At 52.0% G+C, this 18,260-nt stretch overlaps 1 protein-coding gene across 1 annotated transcript; it reads right to left on the bottom strand.

Moving 5' to 3' along the window:
* Positions 1-7,678: 7,678 nt before the first annotated feature.
* On the bottom strand, positions 7,679-13,202 carry LOC122393035 (venom allergen 5.02-like). The gene is made up of 4 exons (XM_043388595.1): positions 12,898-13,202; positions 12,175-12,262; positions 10,669-10,813; positions 7,679-8,801 (listed from the first exon to the last, which is right to left on the bottom strand). The coding sequence occupies exons 1-4, from the start codon at positions 13,177-13,179 to the stop codon at positions 8,138-8,140; spliced, it is 1,179 nt and encodes a 392-aa protein (XP_043244530.1). The 5' UTR covers positions 13,180-13,202; the 3' UTR covers positions 7,679-8,137.
* Positions 13,203-18,260: the final 5,058 nt, after the last annotated feature.

Raw genomic sequence — 18,260 nt, 5'->3', positions numbered from 1 at the left:
TTCATTATCGTGTTCCTTGATTAATTCTCTATCGTTTGGTATGTATTTTGTTTCCCTAGCTCTAAAAATGGCGCGTTGGGAGCGCCGGAAGTCGGCAAGGTCACAGTCGGCGGCAGAAATTCGAAAAATCAAAATTTAAATTTTTGAAATCTGATTGTATTTTTGGATTTGGGAGGTCTATTTGCTCCCTATAGAAGCTAATATTGTTGCATATTCCCATTGAGGTGACAAGAATTAGCAAAATAGTGGTTCGGGCGCTTTTCAAAAATAGTACCGAACGCTGTTCCTCTTGTGACGTCATAGCTCCGTGACCTGACCTGACCCGGTCAATTTTCTTGCACCACACGATAGCCAATGCTTGCCCCAACATGCATGGGAAGTTTCATCATGATCCATCAAACAATGTGGGTATCACCGGCAGAAAACCTAGGGATTCGGCGCACACGTTTGGTAACTGTCGGCCGGAGGCTGTACCTCTTATGACGTCATAACTCCGTGACCTGACATGACCCGATCAATTTTTTTTCGGCAAAAGATGCGCAAAGGTTGCCTCAGAGGGTATTGAAAATTTCAGCCCGCTACGACAAGCCGTTTAGCGTGCACTTCGAAAAAACCTCAGGGGGGGTTGATACAACCCCCCCCCCCCCCTAGGCGTTCTAGGGTTAATAAATCCTCGGATAATAAGTCCAGCCGCTTATTGTGGCCACTTAGCTGTTCACAGATTTTCTCCATAGATGCATAACAGACTCCGGCTAATAAAGCCACCGTAGAATCCGAATCCACCTTGGTGACACGGCGCGGTGGCGGTGGCCTTATTAACTGTAGTCAGTTATGCCTCTATGAAGAAACTCTGTGAACAGCTAAGTGGCTACAATAAGCAGCTATATTCATTATCCGAAGATTTATAAAGCGGATTCCACTGTTAATCCAAAGCATCGTGTCATCAAGGTGGATTTATTAAGCGGATTCTACAGTATTTAGAAAATAGAGGGGCGAGTTGCTTTTAGGCACACTGAGGAAACCCAGAGTGCCCTTCATACGAAATCATGTAAGGCCCAAAAATACTATTCACCTGCAGCGCTGCGGGAGCTGTGACACTGTAGACGTCCATCGAAGATGCTAGTGCAACATGTCGCAAGATGGCACCAAAACTAACTAGTCCTGATATGTAGCATATATCAGACGTTGTTATGTTCAGTCACATCTGACTACAATATCTAAGCAAATATTCTAAATACCCAGTCGTTTCGGCCTGGGGTCCTTCGTCAGTGTTCGTTCGCGCCATCATCACGATGGTACCCTAAGGCCGAAACGTCTAGTTACTTAGAATATTTGCTTAGATATTGTCATCGGGTATGGATAAGCATTACCAGTAAAACGCCTTATAGGGCGACAAACGGAGCGAGCGAGAGGGTGCGATATTGTGAGGGGGTACCTCAAGCTGACTTGTGCGCGGCACCTTTCTAACCGGTCTCTAGTGATGTGCCAAATTTGAGCGCAATCGCCCTAGCCGTTCTCGAGATCTGGAAGCGGCACCCTGCACGTGCGCACGTGCAAAATGGGTCCCAACTGACCTTTGCACGGCACACTACTAACTGGTCCCTAACCATGCACCAAATTTCAGTGCAATCGGTTCAGCCGTTCTCAAGATCTGGAATCAACCCCTGCACGTGCGCACGTGCAGCAGCACCCCAAGTCTGGCACATGGATATGCATTGCCTAATGGGTGCCTACCTATATGCCAACTTTCAGCGCAATCGGCCCAGCAGTTACCGAGATATTACAATCGTTACAAAAATGACACCCATTCGTTTTGCACGTGGCACGTGCACAAGGGGTCACCCACGCGCATCGGGAATAGTCCAATACTTGGTAGAGGGAATGAAGCTACCCTACAAAAAGTACCGCATGTAAATCGATCAAGTGGTTGCTGAGATATATGAGCCTCGCAAAAGCGTTACAGGCCGCGCCGGGCCGGGCCGCTCATACTGAGATTTTTCCGTTAGGGAAAGACTACGCTCGCTTCGCTCGCTCCGTAATAATCCCTCGACGGCACAGGCCATTTTGCGTCCTTCGACGGCGCAAGGGGGAGAGGGTTGGTATGACACCCCCTCGCGTCTGGCCCCTATTGAGCTAGAGCTTCGTGGAAAAAAATAGTCGTGTAGGTCGTCACGAGACGAAGCTAACGGTATCCGGTTTTAAGATCATATGTCAAATGGTGACTTACTAAAGTGTGGCTACTATTGGGTTTTCGGGGTGCTGACCACGCATATAATGTTAGTTTTGATCATAGATGTTGCCTTCATGCAATTAGGTCACGTCGGGTGAGGTCAGGTCAGGTCAACCAGTATAGGGGTCCTGCCGGGTATTCGTAGTAGGTGTCAACCGCCTCTGACAGCTTCGTAACATGTTCCGAAGGCACCAAAAATGCTTCGTAAATGTTCAAATGGTTGCTAAATTCGAATTCAGCTCCAAAAAAAGCCTAGTAACATGTAAAACTCGAAAAAGTGAACCGAGGTCATCAAAGGCCAACGACATGACCTGACCTTCAAGTGACCTTAACACTCACTCTAATGCATGGGACCAACATCATATCACATGTTTGAACGCTTGAAACCACGAAAAGACTGCAAACGCGCGGCAAATGCGAGCCGACAAACGCCGAATCGCGATTCCGGCCAAAGATGGTCTCGAAAAGTTGGCACAGGTCAAAAGTCATTTGGTTCAGGGTCATGAAATTTTCAGTGTAGGTGTAAAATTGAATAACGCGATGTACTGAAACTTTGATAGCGAGGTACTGAAACTTTCGTTACGAGCGGCCGCTTTCTACGCGAGTTATTTGCTGCATCAACCCCCCCCCCCCCTGTGCCGGCGAGGGTAAATGCTCAAAGGGGTGTTAAATTCAAAGTCAGCTTCATGAGCTGCGCTACTAAGTCGTTAAACTAAAAAAGTCGACCGAGGTCATCAAGGTCAAAAGCTTTGACCTGACCTCTAAGCAGCTTTCATAACCACCATAATGCATGGGACAAACGACGTTTCGTATTTTGGCGCGTTTCTAAACACAAAAGGTCCAGAAACGTACGGATAATGTGCGCTAGCATAAGTTGAATCGCCATTCTGGTCCAGTATGGTCTAAAAAAAAACAGACCATAGCTCACATTTTATTCGGATCAGGGTCATAAAATCAATAGGAAACTTAAAAATTATGCTGTAAACAGCTCTGGATAGTTACGGAAAAGTCGCTGAATTCCGCCACTTTTTACGCAAGCTATTCGCCAAAAAAAAAAAAAACACACACACACACACACAGCTAAAGGGAGGTTTCATTAGACCCAATTTAAGCGAAGATTAAAAAGTCATTTTCAAATTTGAGCTTACAGGTCATGACCTCTTCTGAGAGGGCAGGGTTTTACCTATGCATATGAATTGGCCTAATGACGAAAGAAATGATGTGCTACTAAAGTTATGTATGATGTGATATGAAATCGTTTCCGGTCGAACCCCGCCTGAACTTTTCCTCCTACGAATATCGTTTGTGGCTAAATGAAATGTCATTAGGCGCGCCTCGATGTTATAAAACCCGACTGAAACACCAGTGCTGACGGCCACAAAAAAATATGATGGTCTATGTAATAGAACGCCATCATGCAGTAAAACATTTCCGGTAAATGGGACAGGATAATCTTGTATAATCTTTGCAGAAAAAAAACGATTTACAAAAACTCAGATACAGCATTGCACCGGCCATATTGTTAAAAGCACTTATTGGTTTGTGGTAGAAAGGCTTCGTCGGTAAACAGTAATGTCGTTTCGGGAAAGCGGAGCTTCTAGTTTTTCTCCGCTTCCTAAAAATATTTAAATACATTGTGTTAACGGTTGTCGGTTTGTACACTGAACAGTGAGCACAGTGGTCACAAGGTACAGCCCACAGCTAAAGTACTCGTACTGTGCGGTTTTACCAATCTCAACGGATGGCTTTGACTGGCGATTTTTTAATGCGGAGTGATTGAAAAGAAGACGTGAATAGATAAAGTTGCATCTGCAACTTGGGTAACGATACGTGTAAGCTACATTAAAAGTTTCATTGTAGTCTGGCTAATCGTTCCTAAGCTGCAGAAGCAGAACATACCCATGACTGAAAACGCACATTACTTCTGCTGTGGCCTGTACATGTGCCTCGTGATCAAGAAGTCGTGAGAGATTGATCAGACATAACGCTCAGCAGAGAACAGCCATGGTAAAATATCGGCCCGGTAGACCGAGGGTTACGGAACAGACTAGAAGGAGCAGGCCTTAATGGCTAATTGGCTTAGTAGTCTGAATAAAACTTCATCTGCGTAAACAACTAATAAAAATCAATGTCTAAATATCAACATTTATTTACAGAATTCCCTTACTTCTCCATAAATATCATCGCTGAAAACTCTTTCACTAAAAGTGGCTTACATTCTGATAGATTACTCCATATTTTGATTTTACGGTAGGTGTATAGTAGCGCCTATAAAATACGAAGTCATCGAAGTCATCGAAGGTGTGAGAAAGATGAGCGAACCCTCCATTGCGATGTCTTAGATCAGATGCAGTCGTATGATCGGCACAACCGCGTTAGTCTTGCGCGTCTGCCTGGTCTGTGCGTTGTGCAGCCTGCAATCGCGGACCTGCTGGCGCCATCGGGCGGCCATGAATAGCAGCAGGCAGGGGTCCAGCAGGCCGTACAGCACCGTGAAGAACACGTGGTTCAGGTACACCTTCTGGCTGGCGCCGAAGTTGTCCGTGTTGAGGGGGACCAGCAGCGTCTTGGCCACGATGATGACGAAGCAGAGCTGCGCCCAGCAGTTGGCCGGGATGTAGTTACGCGGCCGCGGGGTGTCCGGCAGACCACTGCTCACCCTCCACAGGTAGATGCTGAAACAGAAGTTGACGCAGTTCACCCCGCTGTTAATGGAGAGCAGCAGCAGCATGGGAGGCCGTTTGGGCTCCGATCCGTCCATGCACCAGAAGTAGGCAGAAGGCTGCATATCGGCACACAGCGGCATCGACACGAAGATTATCAGCGAGGCCGCCATCAGAGCGCGGTTCTGCCAGCGGATCCTGTGCTCGGTCAGACAGGCCAGTGGACGCGAGAGCCGCGAGGCCAGCAGCTGCTGGATGCGGCTGAAGCTGAGCAGGAAGTTGGCGATCGACACCAGCCCCACCCCCGTGACAATGCTCACCCCGTGCCCGAAACACAGTGGATGCAGCACGGCCGGCGGCACCGACTCGGGCAGCCGGTCGCGGACCAGCACCAAAACGTTAGTGAGCGGCTTCCAAACGGCTATGATGATCTGTCGCACCAGAAGGATCTCATCGACGGGCGAGAGGCCGCGTCTGCCGGCCACAATGTCTCGCGCCACGCACACGGGCGGCACGGCGGCCACGGCGGCCAGCAGCAGAAAGCCCAGCTGGTAGCCGGCCGGCAGCGCGCCGTGCGGCTCGGCCGGGCCGCTGCTGTTGGAGAGCATGTCGGACGGACGGCCGGACGGCGGCGCGATCGGCGGCGCTCTGAGAGTCCGGCTCTGAGACCGGGCCGCCGACTCGACCGACGACACAGAGCCGACGATTGCGACGCTGACTGATCACTGGAGGCTCTGGTGACTGGTGGTTGACTCGAGTCTGGTGACTGATGACTGGCGATCGATTCCACTGCTGCCAGACGTGTCCTTGGCAACAAAGCTCAACACTTCTTTTTGGAATTTAGGCATGTAAGTGGTACCAGCTGACATTTATTGACAGCTCGAAGCTCTCATTTCCTTTCGAAAAACCATTTTCGTGGCCATGTGACGGTGTGACAAATATCGCTTTTGCGATGGCTTTTTTCGCCTTTGAAATTATTGTCATAGTTCTTTCCATGTGTCTATCCTGTAAAATGAGCATGTGGCAGCAACGCAGCTGGAAACGTCATCAGTGGTAGGATCACCAACCTACAAGCTCATGGCTCGGCCAGCGGCGCCAGCTCGGCGGCAGTTCAGCTACTTCCGCCCTCTGCCAGCCCTGCCGCTGCCTCTCAGTCACCTCCACCACTTCCCGAGCTCGCCCGTGCGTCGGCCGCGCTGTGACAGACTCCGGTCGGCGGTGCGGCGGGTTTCGGCTGCCAGTGACGGCCTCACCGGGCCCGGCCATTCAGCCCCGCCGCGCCGCAGTCCGGCAATCGGTCCCGATCAAAGGAGAGCGTCACCATCGGCGGCGAGCTGACACCCCGGGCCGGACAGCCGTGTCAGAGGCAGCCGGCCGCGCCGACCGGACCTGATGGCCACGTCGGCCGGAGGATCTGACGGCCACAGACCGGCCGGCCACACTGCGGGCACCGGCAGCTAGAAGCGCACACGGCGGCCGTATCTATCTCTGGGTTAGCCACAGTGGCCGTCTTATGTCAATATCAATTTCCACACATTTGGCATGTGTCGCATGCACTGGTGAAGTTTATGGAGCTGTAGGCATGTGCATTCGGTTGAATGGGACTTGGGGCTCTCTGTAGTGAAAATGTGATGGACCCAAATGTCCCTGGCTGATAACGGATATATTTAGAACCTTACCTACATAGTGACCACTGACCAGCAAGAATCCTTCATCCTGAATATAAGCAAAAAACTCGTAGCTATTACATAAGCCGTTTAATGTATAAGCTGCATTTTGCATCATATCTTTCGAGTCACGATCATTGGCAATCTGGCTGCCCTCAGATCCTGACATATCTATTCCATTACAACGCTAAATGCGGTTATCGGTGTCTGTGTCACCTGTCCATCTGAGTAGAGCCCAGCGGCGATATGCCGGTGGAGCGCGAATTGGCGTTCAGTGTCGCCGCTGATCGTATTTGCTCAGCAGCCGCCGCGAGGGACAGTCACCTGAATCCTGACCGACAGCCAATTCAGCACAATAATGACGCGTTAACAGCTCACCATTGTCGCAGCGCAGCGCCGCCGCGTCGCCATGACAACCGTATCTCGTGACCGGTCACAGGTGCATGCCATTCCAGAGAGACGCACGGACGGGGATCGGTCTGCACGTCGGCTCAGCGAACGCCAGAAAAAGAGTAACGCGACAATGGGAATACGACGCAGAAACACAGTGCGAGTCGGATGAACCCCACCGCCCACACGTCATCCGAGCATATCGGCAAAAGATTGAGCTACCTACCTAGGTAATTATTTATCCCTGCTCAGAGGAGGGTGTTAGACTGGTATACAATTGCGTATGTTCCATGCCTATAACAACGCCTGGCACTCCCTCATTTTGCGTCACTTCCTGTTTGGACAAACAAGAGTAGTCTGCAGCACTATGCTTCCTATTTCGACAGTTCCCAGCAAGAACATTCTAGGTGTCAAATTTTCGAAATTGAGATTCTTATACCATTCAACTCAGCTCGAATAGTAAAAAAATTTCAATTTCGAAAATTTGATACTTAGGATGTTCTTCACTAAAGGACATGATGTGAAGTTTGCTAATGTAATAATTGAATGAGGACTGGACCCGAACGATTTCTTGTGGAGTTAAGTCCTCATTCAATTATTAGGATGTTCTTGCTGGGAAATGTCGATTTGCTCAGCTATGCCGAAAATATGTAGGCATGTGGGCGCACGTAGCAGATTGCCTTCTCATTAACTTCTTCAGTGTGTTATACACTCTAAAGCTCATTTCAGAGGTAAACGTAAGTATATTTGTACAATGTACAATAAACGATCACATTCATCACATTCAATACAACACTCTGGCTGTCGATTAAATACCATGCAAGCACTACGTTCAATAGGCACATCCCAATCAAATCAGATTCATTCAACGAATTACACTCACATTCATCTTACAAATGTCATTCTCGCCAGTCACTCATCATAACCATAAGCAAACCTGAAACAATCTCAGTCATCAAGACACTCAACCATTAAATGAGGTCAGGTCCTACCAGTAACGTACCTACCTATAGCAACCAAACAGCTCCAAGCTGGTGCACAGCTCTGAGCTCACTCCGCTTCATAGTTCATACCCATCCGCTGTATAGTCGGCGAAGGGGCACGCACCTAATGCCTCCTCCTTTCCTCTCCTCTCCCTCCCTGTTAGTTCTTGAGCATATTCCACCAGAATACCCTCCGCTGGGCAGTTAGACAAACGGGTTTCTGATAACGACCAGCTTCTCCCTACCCTTGCCACAGAAGATGTAGCCCCTGAACGTGAAACAGCCTGAGTTAGGGTCCGGCTGCACTACGTACACTTCCATGTTGGGCATCAGGGTTGGGCCGGGCAGGTTCACACCGCCGGGCATCCCGGGTATCATTCCGGGAATTCCTGGCATTCCAGTTACCATTCCGGGCATTTCGGGCATCATACTGGGCATTTCGGACATACCTGGCATGCTGGGCATTCCGGGCATTCCGGGCACCATGCTGGGCATGTCGGGCATGCCTGGCATGCCTGGAATTTCATTTATACCCGGCATCCCTGGCATTTCATTCATGCCCGGCATCCCCGGCATTTCGTTCATCCCCGGCATTGGGCCGACGTTGGCCGGGCCGGCCGGGCCGAGCAGACGGGCGGGCGCGCAGAGGCCGCGGTAGTGGCGCGAGCAGGCGGTGCCCGGCGGACACCGGGAGCAGGCCGTGCCGCGCCGGTACACCGGCTGCAGCAGTACGTTACCGGCCGGCCCGTAGTTGCACACGTACAGACGGTTGTCGTGGTTGAACACCCGGAACCGGACGAAGCCGCAGCCGATGTGGCTGGTCCGGGCCCACACCATCTGACTGTAGTGGCCAATGTACCGGCTCGTCCTGCAGCAGAGACAGCAGCCGGTCAGCGGGGCGCTTCACGGCAATGGCATGCTGTCGATGTCGGATCAGTAGCGTCACAGTTGGTTATCAGCGAACAGTCCTAAATTGTCCGCCACCGGCAACGCGGTAGGTAAGAGAGCGACAAGCGAGCATTGTCTCTCCTACATCCATCATTTTCGGTTGCGTAAGCGTGCATATTTCCTAGATCAATGGCGAAACATTATTTTACAGGCCAATTACTTCCTACTTATCGACAATCATTAGCCATGCGAATGGGTCACCCATCGGTACAAAATAAGGACTATGCGCTTGTCTTGATCGCAGATGATTGGTATAATTCCATCATTAGTTGTGGCTGTAAGACAGATATCGAGTACAGGTACAGTCCACAGCAGAAGTAATGTGTGGTTTCAGTCACGGGTATGTTCTGCTTCTGAAGCCAAGGAACGATTAGCCAGACTGCAACGAGATTTTAAGTGTAGCTTACATGTATCTTCACCCTTGCAGCTACAACTTTATCTATTGACGTCTTCTTTTCAATCAGTCCGCATTTAAAAATCGCCGGTCAAAGCCATCCGTTGAGATTGGTAAATCCACACATTACTTTGGCGGTGGGCTGTACCTGTCAAGAAAGCAAATACTATATCCATAAACAAGTAACAACGGCATTTTCTTCCCATGAAGTTGAACGCAGATTTTCTACCATCATGCATCACTCAAGCTTGCGTTGCATTCTGTCAATATACTGTTATATCAATTATCAGCTTCAATCTGTGTACGGAAACGGGCCATTTCCTATAGGTTGGCGAAGTGGGCCGAATAAAAGGACTTTGTTGACAGTGAGGGCCGGGGACGGGACGGGGTGATGGGCAGACAGACAGGGAGGGAGGGGGACAGGGTGAGGGGCAGACAGACAGGGAGGGACGGGGACAGGGTGATGGACAGACAGACAGGGAGGGACGGGGACGGGGTGATGGGCAGACAGATAGGGAGGGTCGGGGACGGGATGATGGGCAGACAGACAGACAGGGAGGGACGGGGTGATGGGCAGACAGACAGGGAGGGACGGGGACGGGGTGATGGGCAGACAGACAGGGACGGGGACGGGACGGGGTGATGGGCAGACAGACAGGGAGGGACGGGGACGGGGTGATGGGCAGACAGATAGGGAGGGTCGGGGACGGGGTGATGGGCAGACAGACAGACAGGGAGGGACGGGGTGATGGGCAGACAGACAGGGAGGGACGGGGTGATGGGCAGACAGACAGGGAGGGACGGGGACGGGGTGATGGGCAGACAGACAGGGACGGGGACGGGACGGGGTGATGGGCAGACAGACAGGGAGGGACGGGGTGACGGGCAGACAGACAGGGAGGGACGGGGACGGGGTGAGGGGCAGACAGACACGGAGGGTCGGGGACGGGATGAGGGGCAGACAGACACGGAGGGTCGGGGACGCGGCCAACCACCGCGGCGGTGCCGACCTCCCATTGCACGGCCGGCCGGTGAACGGTCACCAGCCGGCACCATCAATAGCGAGCGCCGCCGCGCCGGCCGGCCGCGCCCTCCACCAATCCATTATCCGGCGATTGTGTTGATTCAGGCCGTCGGCCAGTCATTACCCCTCGGACGGGCGCGGCAGATGACACGGACAGACTGCCGGCGGCCGGGAGGGAGACGGTCAGCGTCCGACTGCACTCTCACCCGACCCCGGCCCTCGCCTATACTCACCGAGAGAAGCTAGGAGGGAGACTCACTACTTATGGGAGGGGGAGATTCTCGCTATACGCAATGCGCAAAAACTCGCTTCTTACGACGTCGAGCCGGCCGCTTCTCACGGAGCTGCAGGCTCGTTAGAGCTACTCACGGCGGAAAGCTGTCGGTGGCGCGGCGGTCGAAGTCGCTGACCTCCGAGTACCACGCCTCGATGGCTCTCTCCCAGTCGGACTGTGGCTGGCCGCTGCCCGCCGAATGGATCGTGATGAACATGTTCTGACCGACGGTGAACCGAGCTGAAACAGACCAGAGGAAAAATGTAAGGTGAGCTCAACATGAAACAGAAACACGCAATGTGCGTTTAAGCAGGTTTTTTTCTATCGACCCACTTCCTCCCATCAGCCTCGTCCTACGACCACACACCGGAGGAGCCAGTCAGGGGCCCGTTTTCCAAAAGCCCGGCACAGAGAAAGTCTATGCGTGCTGTATACGCGGCCTAAAGCTCGGCCCTTCCCAGTTTCCCCAGCATAAGCAGAGCCGGCGGCTCGGAAAAGGCAGAAAAGGTAGGGAGACGGAGTGCTGTGACAGGCGGACGGACACCCAATGTGACTGCGCCTCTGGAAATAATCAGCGCCGCAGCACGTCACCCGCATGGTGACCGTGCTCAGTGGCAGTGAGAGCACTCGGCCAGGTCTTTTGTGTAGAACGCAGCACTTACATGCATCGGAGTAAGCTGCGCTTGTGGTCCAGCTATTCAGGGTTTTATGCGTAATAAGTAGTTCTGTAAATGCTACATTACATTGTGAGCCATTACGAGCAATCGCAAAAAGTACCTGTACATCGAGAAAAAACCTGCATTATTGAATACCATCCAGCGCCTATACGCCTCGCTTATTCCCAAAGGTTTTACAGACGCCACCAGTTGGGAATACCCCGGGCAGTCGCCGTGTGTGTTACCAGTGGCGGACTGTGCATTAAAGGGACCCTCCCACCTTCAAAAAAGTTAATGAATTGGCATGAAAGTGATGTCACTCGGTTCAGAAAGAGCAAAAACGAATATCTACCAAATTTCATCGAAAAATATTCACCGGTTTTCAAGATATTAGACTTTTACTTTTGTTTACTTTTTGGGATCTCCGCTGTTCCTAGCGACTTTATTTGAAATGGCGGCATTTGTTGCGCGCAAAGCAGCATATACCACCGCGTGCTACAAAACGTTTTAGTCAAACATTTAACGGACGTTCGAAAGCCTGATGACGTCATCAGATTCCCGTAATGGTTAAGAGATAGGGACCACGCTGGTCCCACCCTGCAAGTAAAGGGAAGAAATTTCTTGAACACCATAAAGCTGCGGGGGTTGCGACCAGGATAAATGGTGGTTTCTGAGCCTGGCCGCAAACTTGGCTATCTCAACTCAAAACTAATGTTAAGGTGGGAGGGTCCCTTTAATGATCGCGTCAATGAGTCATGTGCCGTACGTTAATAACTCACGGGTTGTACGTTAATGACTCACGGGCTGTACGTTAATGACTCACGGGCTGTACGTTAATGACTCACGGGCTGTGTGGATCATACGGACTATACGCGTGTTCCACTACGCGTGTTACTGACTCGTGAGCTGTACGTTACTGACTCGCCGTCGGCGTTAGTGACTTACGGTCCGCTCTGCAGGACCCACAGTCGTGTCCGCGCTGGCACTGCTCGGCCCACCGCTGAGCCACCGCCGCCAGCTGATCGTCCCATACCTGTCGGTCAGGTCGGGACAGAGAAGGTCAGGTCAGGTCAGAGGCCTCTTGCACCAAAATCCTCTTGCACCAATGCTTGGATTATTTTGCATCGTATACCCAGTCCAAGTCTCAAATGTAACAATTTGCATGCAAAATTTTGCAAGCACATGTGGGATTACGTATTGGGCTATTGCCAACAAATTTACCACCGTTAGATTAGCTTATTCTGAAATCGGTTTTTCGATTTTACCTAGCTAGGTAGTTTGGTGCAAGAGGCCTCAGATCAGGTTAGGTCAGGGCGACGGCTACCATGACGGACGACAAGCTATGTACGGCAGTGGGTACGTATGTGTCGCGTGTATACGCTGGTCCGCAGGATATTCACTGCTAATGATGATGGTAATTGGAGATTCCCGTAATATGCTATCTATAACTATACCTAGATCTTGCCGGATGTGCACTGTTTCATGAAGATAAGAAACAGGTAGGTAATCATGGAATATTGCTTGGCAATTTGCTTTTGTTTCTGAGGATATATTTGTAAAACCATTTTCTTGACATCTGACGTTTAATGAATAGTGATAGACTCAGTTACGTTGTATTCTGTCTTTTTTTTTCTCACCGAGAAGCTGCCGGTCTATAACGTGGCTCACCATTTGGATCATGTCGGCGGCGGGCGGCTGCGGCCCGGGCGCCCCGGCGCGCTCCTGACCCATGGCCACTCGGCTGCGCAGCTCGTTATGGAGGGTCACCACCAGCCGGCGCTGGTCCGCGCCCAGTCCGGAGGTCAGCAGACGGCCGCAGCTCTGCCGGTCCGGCCCGCTGTACCGGCACATGGTGTGGTTCACCGAGAAGGCGCAGTAGTCGGGACGCTGCCCCGCCGCCACCGCCGCCCACAGCAGCAGCACCAGCACAGTCTGCGGCACACGCGACATGGTGGGGCACTGCGCGGCGGGTCCGACACTGGGCGAGCGGCCGGGGGACGGCCTGATATAGCCTCGGAGCGGGGCTGGGTGATTGACAGGGGCGCCGCCTGCACTGACCCCCGGCACCTGACCACCCCCCCCCCCCCCCCCCCCGGCAGACAGGTGTTGTGACTGGCCAGGGGACACGCCGGCGCGGAGAGGAGGAACGCCTCTGAGACCCTCGGCGGCAGAGCGAATAACGGTCCGATGGATAACAACTCGGCACGCGTGTCGCTTGGGATGTGTTGGACAGATTGAGATCTGGGACAGCATAGGCAGACATCACAATACACACTGCCTGCCTCAGATGATTGACAGGGGTCGCCTACCGGAAAATTGACTGCTTCAGCCGTAAGAACAATATCACGGAATATTGAAAAAGCTGTCATTCAGAAATGAAGATTAGAATATCAGTGTAGTAGGTAAACGCCTACGAGATAAAAAAAACTTTTGAACATTCACTTAAACTTCACAATATCAATCCAATATAAACATAGTAAAACGTTGACTGAATAAACTTCACAGTTCACACTGTCACATTTCATAGGTCGAGGCCATAAACAGCAACACGTCTGAGGCTCCAAAAAGCCATTTTCAAGACGAATTAATTCCCGAATTTCGTTCAGCCCCAGCATTCGTATCTACGAGAAGTAGGATCGCCGTTAACAAGGTCATCCATGAAATATTCATTAAACGCGTCGTTAACGCATACCTTGTCATTATTCAGTCCACCTGGATCACCTGAGTGGGGCTCAATCGACAGTCAAATTAATTATGTACTTCAGTGGGATGTTGTGGCTGTCAGCCGTCAGGTCACATAAAAGTATCCGGCTGGGACTGTGTGGTATGCTTGCAGGTACAAATTAACCCCACATGATGCTTTTGAGTAGGTGTATGGCGTACAAATGTGTCCTAGATTTAATCATAGTTTGGATATGCAACCCAAGTAAAGCCGTTACGAGCAACCGCTATATTGAAAGTAAATGCAGCGAAATGTAAAAACCACTACACTATCTTTTTTTAAACCTTTAGATGACCGACACGTAGCTATGCTGCCCAAACATTATACGTACAGTTACCATAACTCGTAGATTAATGTGCATTGACATTTGACAAATATAAAACCATCTAATCTTCACTACCTTCCACTGCAGTGATGCGAGCCGTTTTCCTGACCTAACGTAACGCACAATGCGCCGAGTCTCTGTGTGTCTCAGATCGGACCCTCTCGTCTCTCTGTGCAGCTCAGATCGGACCCTCTCGTCTCTCTGTGCAGCTCAGATCGGACCCCCTCGTCTCTCTGTGTCTCAGATCGGACCCTCTCGTCTCCCTGTGTCTCAGATCGGACACTCTCGTCTCCCTGTGTCTCAGATCGGACACTCTCGTCTCCCTGTGTCTCAGATCGGACCCTCTCGTCTTCCTGTCTCTCAGATCAGACCCTCTCGTCTCTCTGTGTCTCAGATCGGACCCTCTCGTCTCTCTGTGCAGCTCAGGCCGGACTCTCTGTCCTTGACCGGACCCTCTGTGTGGCTGTGCCTCTCAGACCGGACCCTCTGTGTGTCTGTGTCTCTCACACCGGACCCTCTGTGTGGCTGTGCCTCTCAGACCGGACCCTCTGTGTCTGTGTCTCTCAGACCGGACCCTCTGTGTCTGTGCCTCTCAGACCGGACCCTCTGTGTCCGGACCCTCTGTGTCCGGACCCTCTGTGTCCGGACCCTCTGTGTGTCTGTGCCTCTCAGACCGGACCCTCTGTGTCCGGACCCTCTGTGTGTCCGTGTCTCTCAGACCGGACCTTCTGTGTGTCTGTGTCTCTCAGACCGGACCCTGTGTGTGTCTGTGTCTCTCAGACCGGACCCTCTGTGTCCGTGTCTCTCAGACCGGACCCTCTGTGTGTCCATGCCTCTCACCTCGGACCCTCCCGCGTCTCGCTGTGGTTCCCCGGCCCGCTGCGAGCCCAGTCCGGTCGGCCGGCGCCGGCCGTATTCTCATTAGCTGCGGTGACCGGCAGCGGACCCGGCGGCGCGCTCCCCCGGCGGCGGCGGCAGCGGCAGCGGCACACTGTTGACGGGGTGGGCCCGGCGGCCGGCACGCCACTAATTGGCCGCCGGCCCAGTGTCAATAGCCGGCCTGAAAGAGCGCCGCCGAGCGTGCCGACACCGCCTTCCGACCATCGTCAGCGCCGACCACTGGAGATGGATTATCTTCCGAGGGTAAATAGCGGGCCGCGTCGGCAACACTGGCAACAGTCGACCGGCACCAGCAGATGATCTCTACGAGAGAGCTCACCAGATATTATCAGCACGAGAGCCACACATGGCATTAGCTAACCAAATAGCTAACCAAATTTTCTACGGGTGTATCCGACGAGAACTCCCCAAGCTATGTCTGGGCTTAAAGGGACTATCCCACCTTCTAAAATGTTGTTAAAACCAGTTAAATTGTGCCCGACTTTATAGATTGGATGACTAGGAACACGGTTCTGGCATTTATTTTTCATTAAGCATCTTAGGCTTCCCATATTCCAAACACAAACTTTCAAATATGTGACGTCACAGCCCAAAATTACCTCCTTCCCCAGGCCACATTACTGTCATAAAGCTGATTCTTTTTACTCTGTAGGCACCACAACAAAGTTCAGACCAAGTTTTAAGCGATTTTTCAACGAACAAACCCATTTAAATCAGAATGACTAAACGAGGTGACGTCACACTAACGGTCGCTCCATGTTGAAGATAGGGCCTTGTACAAGGCCCATTTTCAAATGAAGGGAACGAATTTCTTCAACACCAAGAGGCTGCGGGGGTTGCAACCTAGATAGATAGTGGTTTCTGAACCTCGCCGCAAACTTGGCTATCTCAACTCAAACCCCATGTTAAAGGTGGGATAGTCCCTTTAAACGAATTCATTTCTCGACAACATCAGTTTCACATATTGACTTAGATTCTTATAGCCAAATCACATATGCTTTATAAGCGGATGGACCAAACTCCTTGCACTCTACAGACTGAGGATGCCTAATGACTCGCCAGCCATTGGCTAAGTGCTTCAATGAGAGGCCTTTATCTCACACGTCATAAACTGAGCGCCCGTATCGAACTCTGCTTTGTCGAGTTGGAGGGCATTCTGAGCGCGCAAACTGGGGGGTTCAATGACTGTCAAGGCGGAAGTGAGACGATTGCAGCGCGGCGGCGGCGAGTATGGCAGGCGCGCGGCGCGGTCTGACAAAGTGGCGCGCTGCGGCGAATACGGAGCGGGCGGTGACGAGCGACACAATGGCAGCCAGATGGCCTTACCGTGTCCGACTGGGCGCCGCCTTAGAGACGTCATCCGGCCCGTTGTGCTGTCAGACGAATGGTAGCGGCTTCAGATGACGGCCAGTCTCGGGAGACGGCGGGGAGACGGCGGGGAGACGGTGGGGAGACGGCGGGGGGACGGTGGGGAGACGGCGGGGAGAGGTCTGGCCTCGGGGAGACGGTGCAGATCGGAGAGACGGTGCAGATCGGGGAGACGGTGGGGAAGACGATGGAAGACCACTGGGGAGACTAGGGCAGACCACTGGGGAGGCGTTGGAGACTGAGGAGACGGCAGCAGACCACTAGGAAGAGGAGGGGAGACGGTGGGGAGGTGGTGCAGACCAACGGAGACTGTGAAAAACCATCAGGAGAACGGTGGGGAGACAGGAACAGACTGGGGGGACAGTCGCAGGTCGGCGAGGAGAAAATGCCATGCAAGGAAAGACGATAATACAGACCGAAGCCGATCTCCGTGACAGGTGGGGTCAGCGGGAGGCTCTCGGACCTGAAGTACTGCAGTAATGGAGCTCCAAGCGCGCCACGACAGCCGAAACTTTCATGACACAGTCTGATGCTGAGAGCCCAGAGAGCAACAAGTTAGAGCAACACGTGGCATGATGCCGCTACCGGGTCCTGCCCCGGGGGGACCGAGGCTGCAGGTCCAGCAACAGCCGGGAAGAGTTGATATTATTGACTTCTGGGGAATGTTTTGCGATTGTGTTTGTCTGTGTTTATGTAGGTACATTTGCTTCCTCCCGTACTCTCTCTTTCACTCTCTCTCCCTCTCTCTCTCTCTCCCTCTCTCTCTCTCTCTCTCTCTCTCTCTCTCACTCACTCTCACTCTCACTCTCTCTTCTCTCTCTCTCTCCCTCTCTCTCTCTCTCTCTCTCTCTCTCTCTCTCTCTCTCTCTCTCTCTCTCTCTCTCTCTCTCTCTCTCTCTCTCGCTTGATACGGTTGAGTGACTTCCACAACACGCTCTAAAACTTTAAGAGACAAAGTTTACGAAAAACTCAGTAAATTTGACAAAAACCGAGTCACTGATTGAAAAGTGATGTCTTTCTCATCGCTGGAACAATGATAACGCATGTTCATTGCATATGAAGCATATTCGATCGAGTGATAAGACTCGTAACCTGGCTCCGCGGTCGGTGCGCTTGTAAGACTCGGCGTTGAAGTTTCCTCCAGTCGAACCGGCCTACCACAGCTGCAGACCACTGTTCTGAGTTCCATGCCCCATGGTGAGACGGGAAGACACCGTCACGAAGAGAAATGATCACCCTTCACTCTACCCGGAAGTTCGGAAGGTAGAGAGCATGCACCAAGAGGAACAGCAGCCGTCCTGGCCGCAATGGTGACAGCAGAATGTTTTGTTCCTCGGCCGCCAGTTGCCTGCAACGGTATAGGCTGTGCCGTTGATCACAGATTCAGGTCTGTCTGTGCGAGTCCGAGTGCACGCTGCACAGACAGGTGACACTGAAATAGCTGTGTGATAAGCGGTCAAGTCCTTCATAATTCAGCCTTTTAGATCTGAGAACTAGAGAATAAGTCTGAAGTTAACGCTACAAAATGCTGTTATAAAGCGACATCCGTTTTATATGCCCAAATCTAACTGCCCACGCACACGTTTGACGCCAATAAGAGATCATTGCCTGGGGCCGTTATCTGAAGCCGATCGGCTGTGAGGAGCTGTGAGGAGCCGTCGGGGACCGATGGTGTGGCCGTGGACACTGGACAGCCCACTCGGCGGAGCGCAGAGG

The sequence above is a fragment of the Amphibalanus amphitrite genome, unplaced genomic scaffold, assembly GCF_019059575.1.
Source record: "Amphibalanus amphitrite isolate SeventyFive unplaced genomic scaffold, NRLGWU_Aamphi_draft 000512F_arrow, whole genome shotgun sequence".
Taxonomy (NCBI): Eukaryota; Metazoa; Arthropoda; class Thecostraca; order Balanomorpha; family Balanidae; genus Amphibalanus; species Amphibalanus amphitrite.
This window is presented reverse-complemented; position numbering and strand designations above follow the sequence as displayed.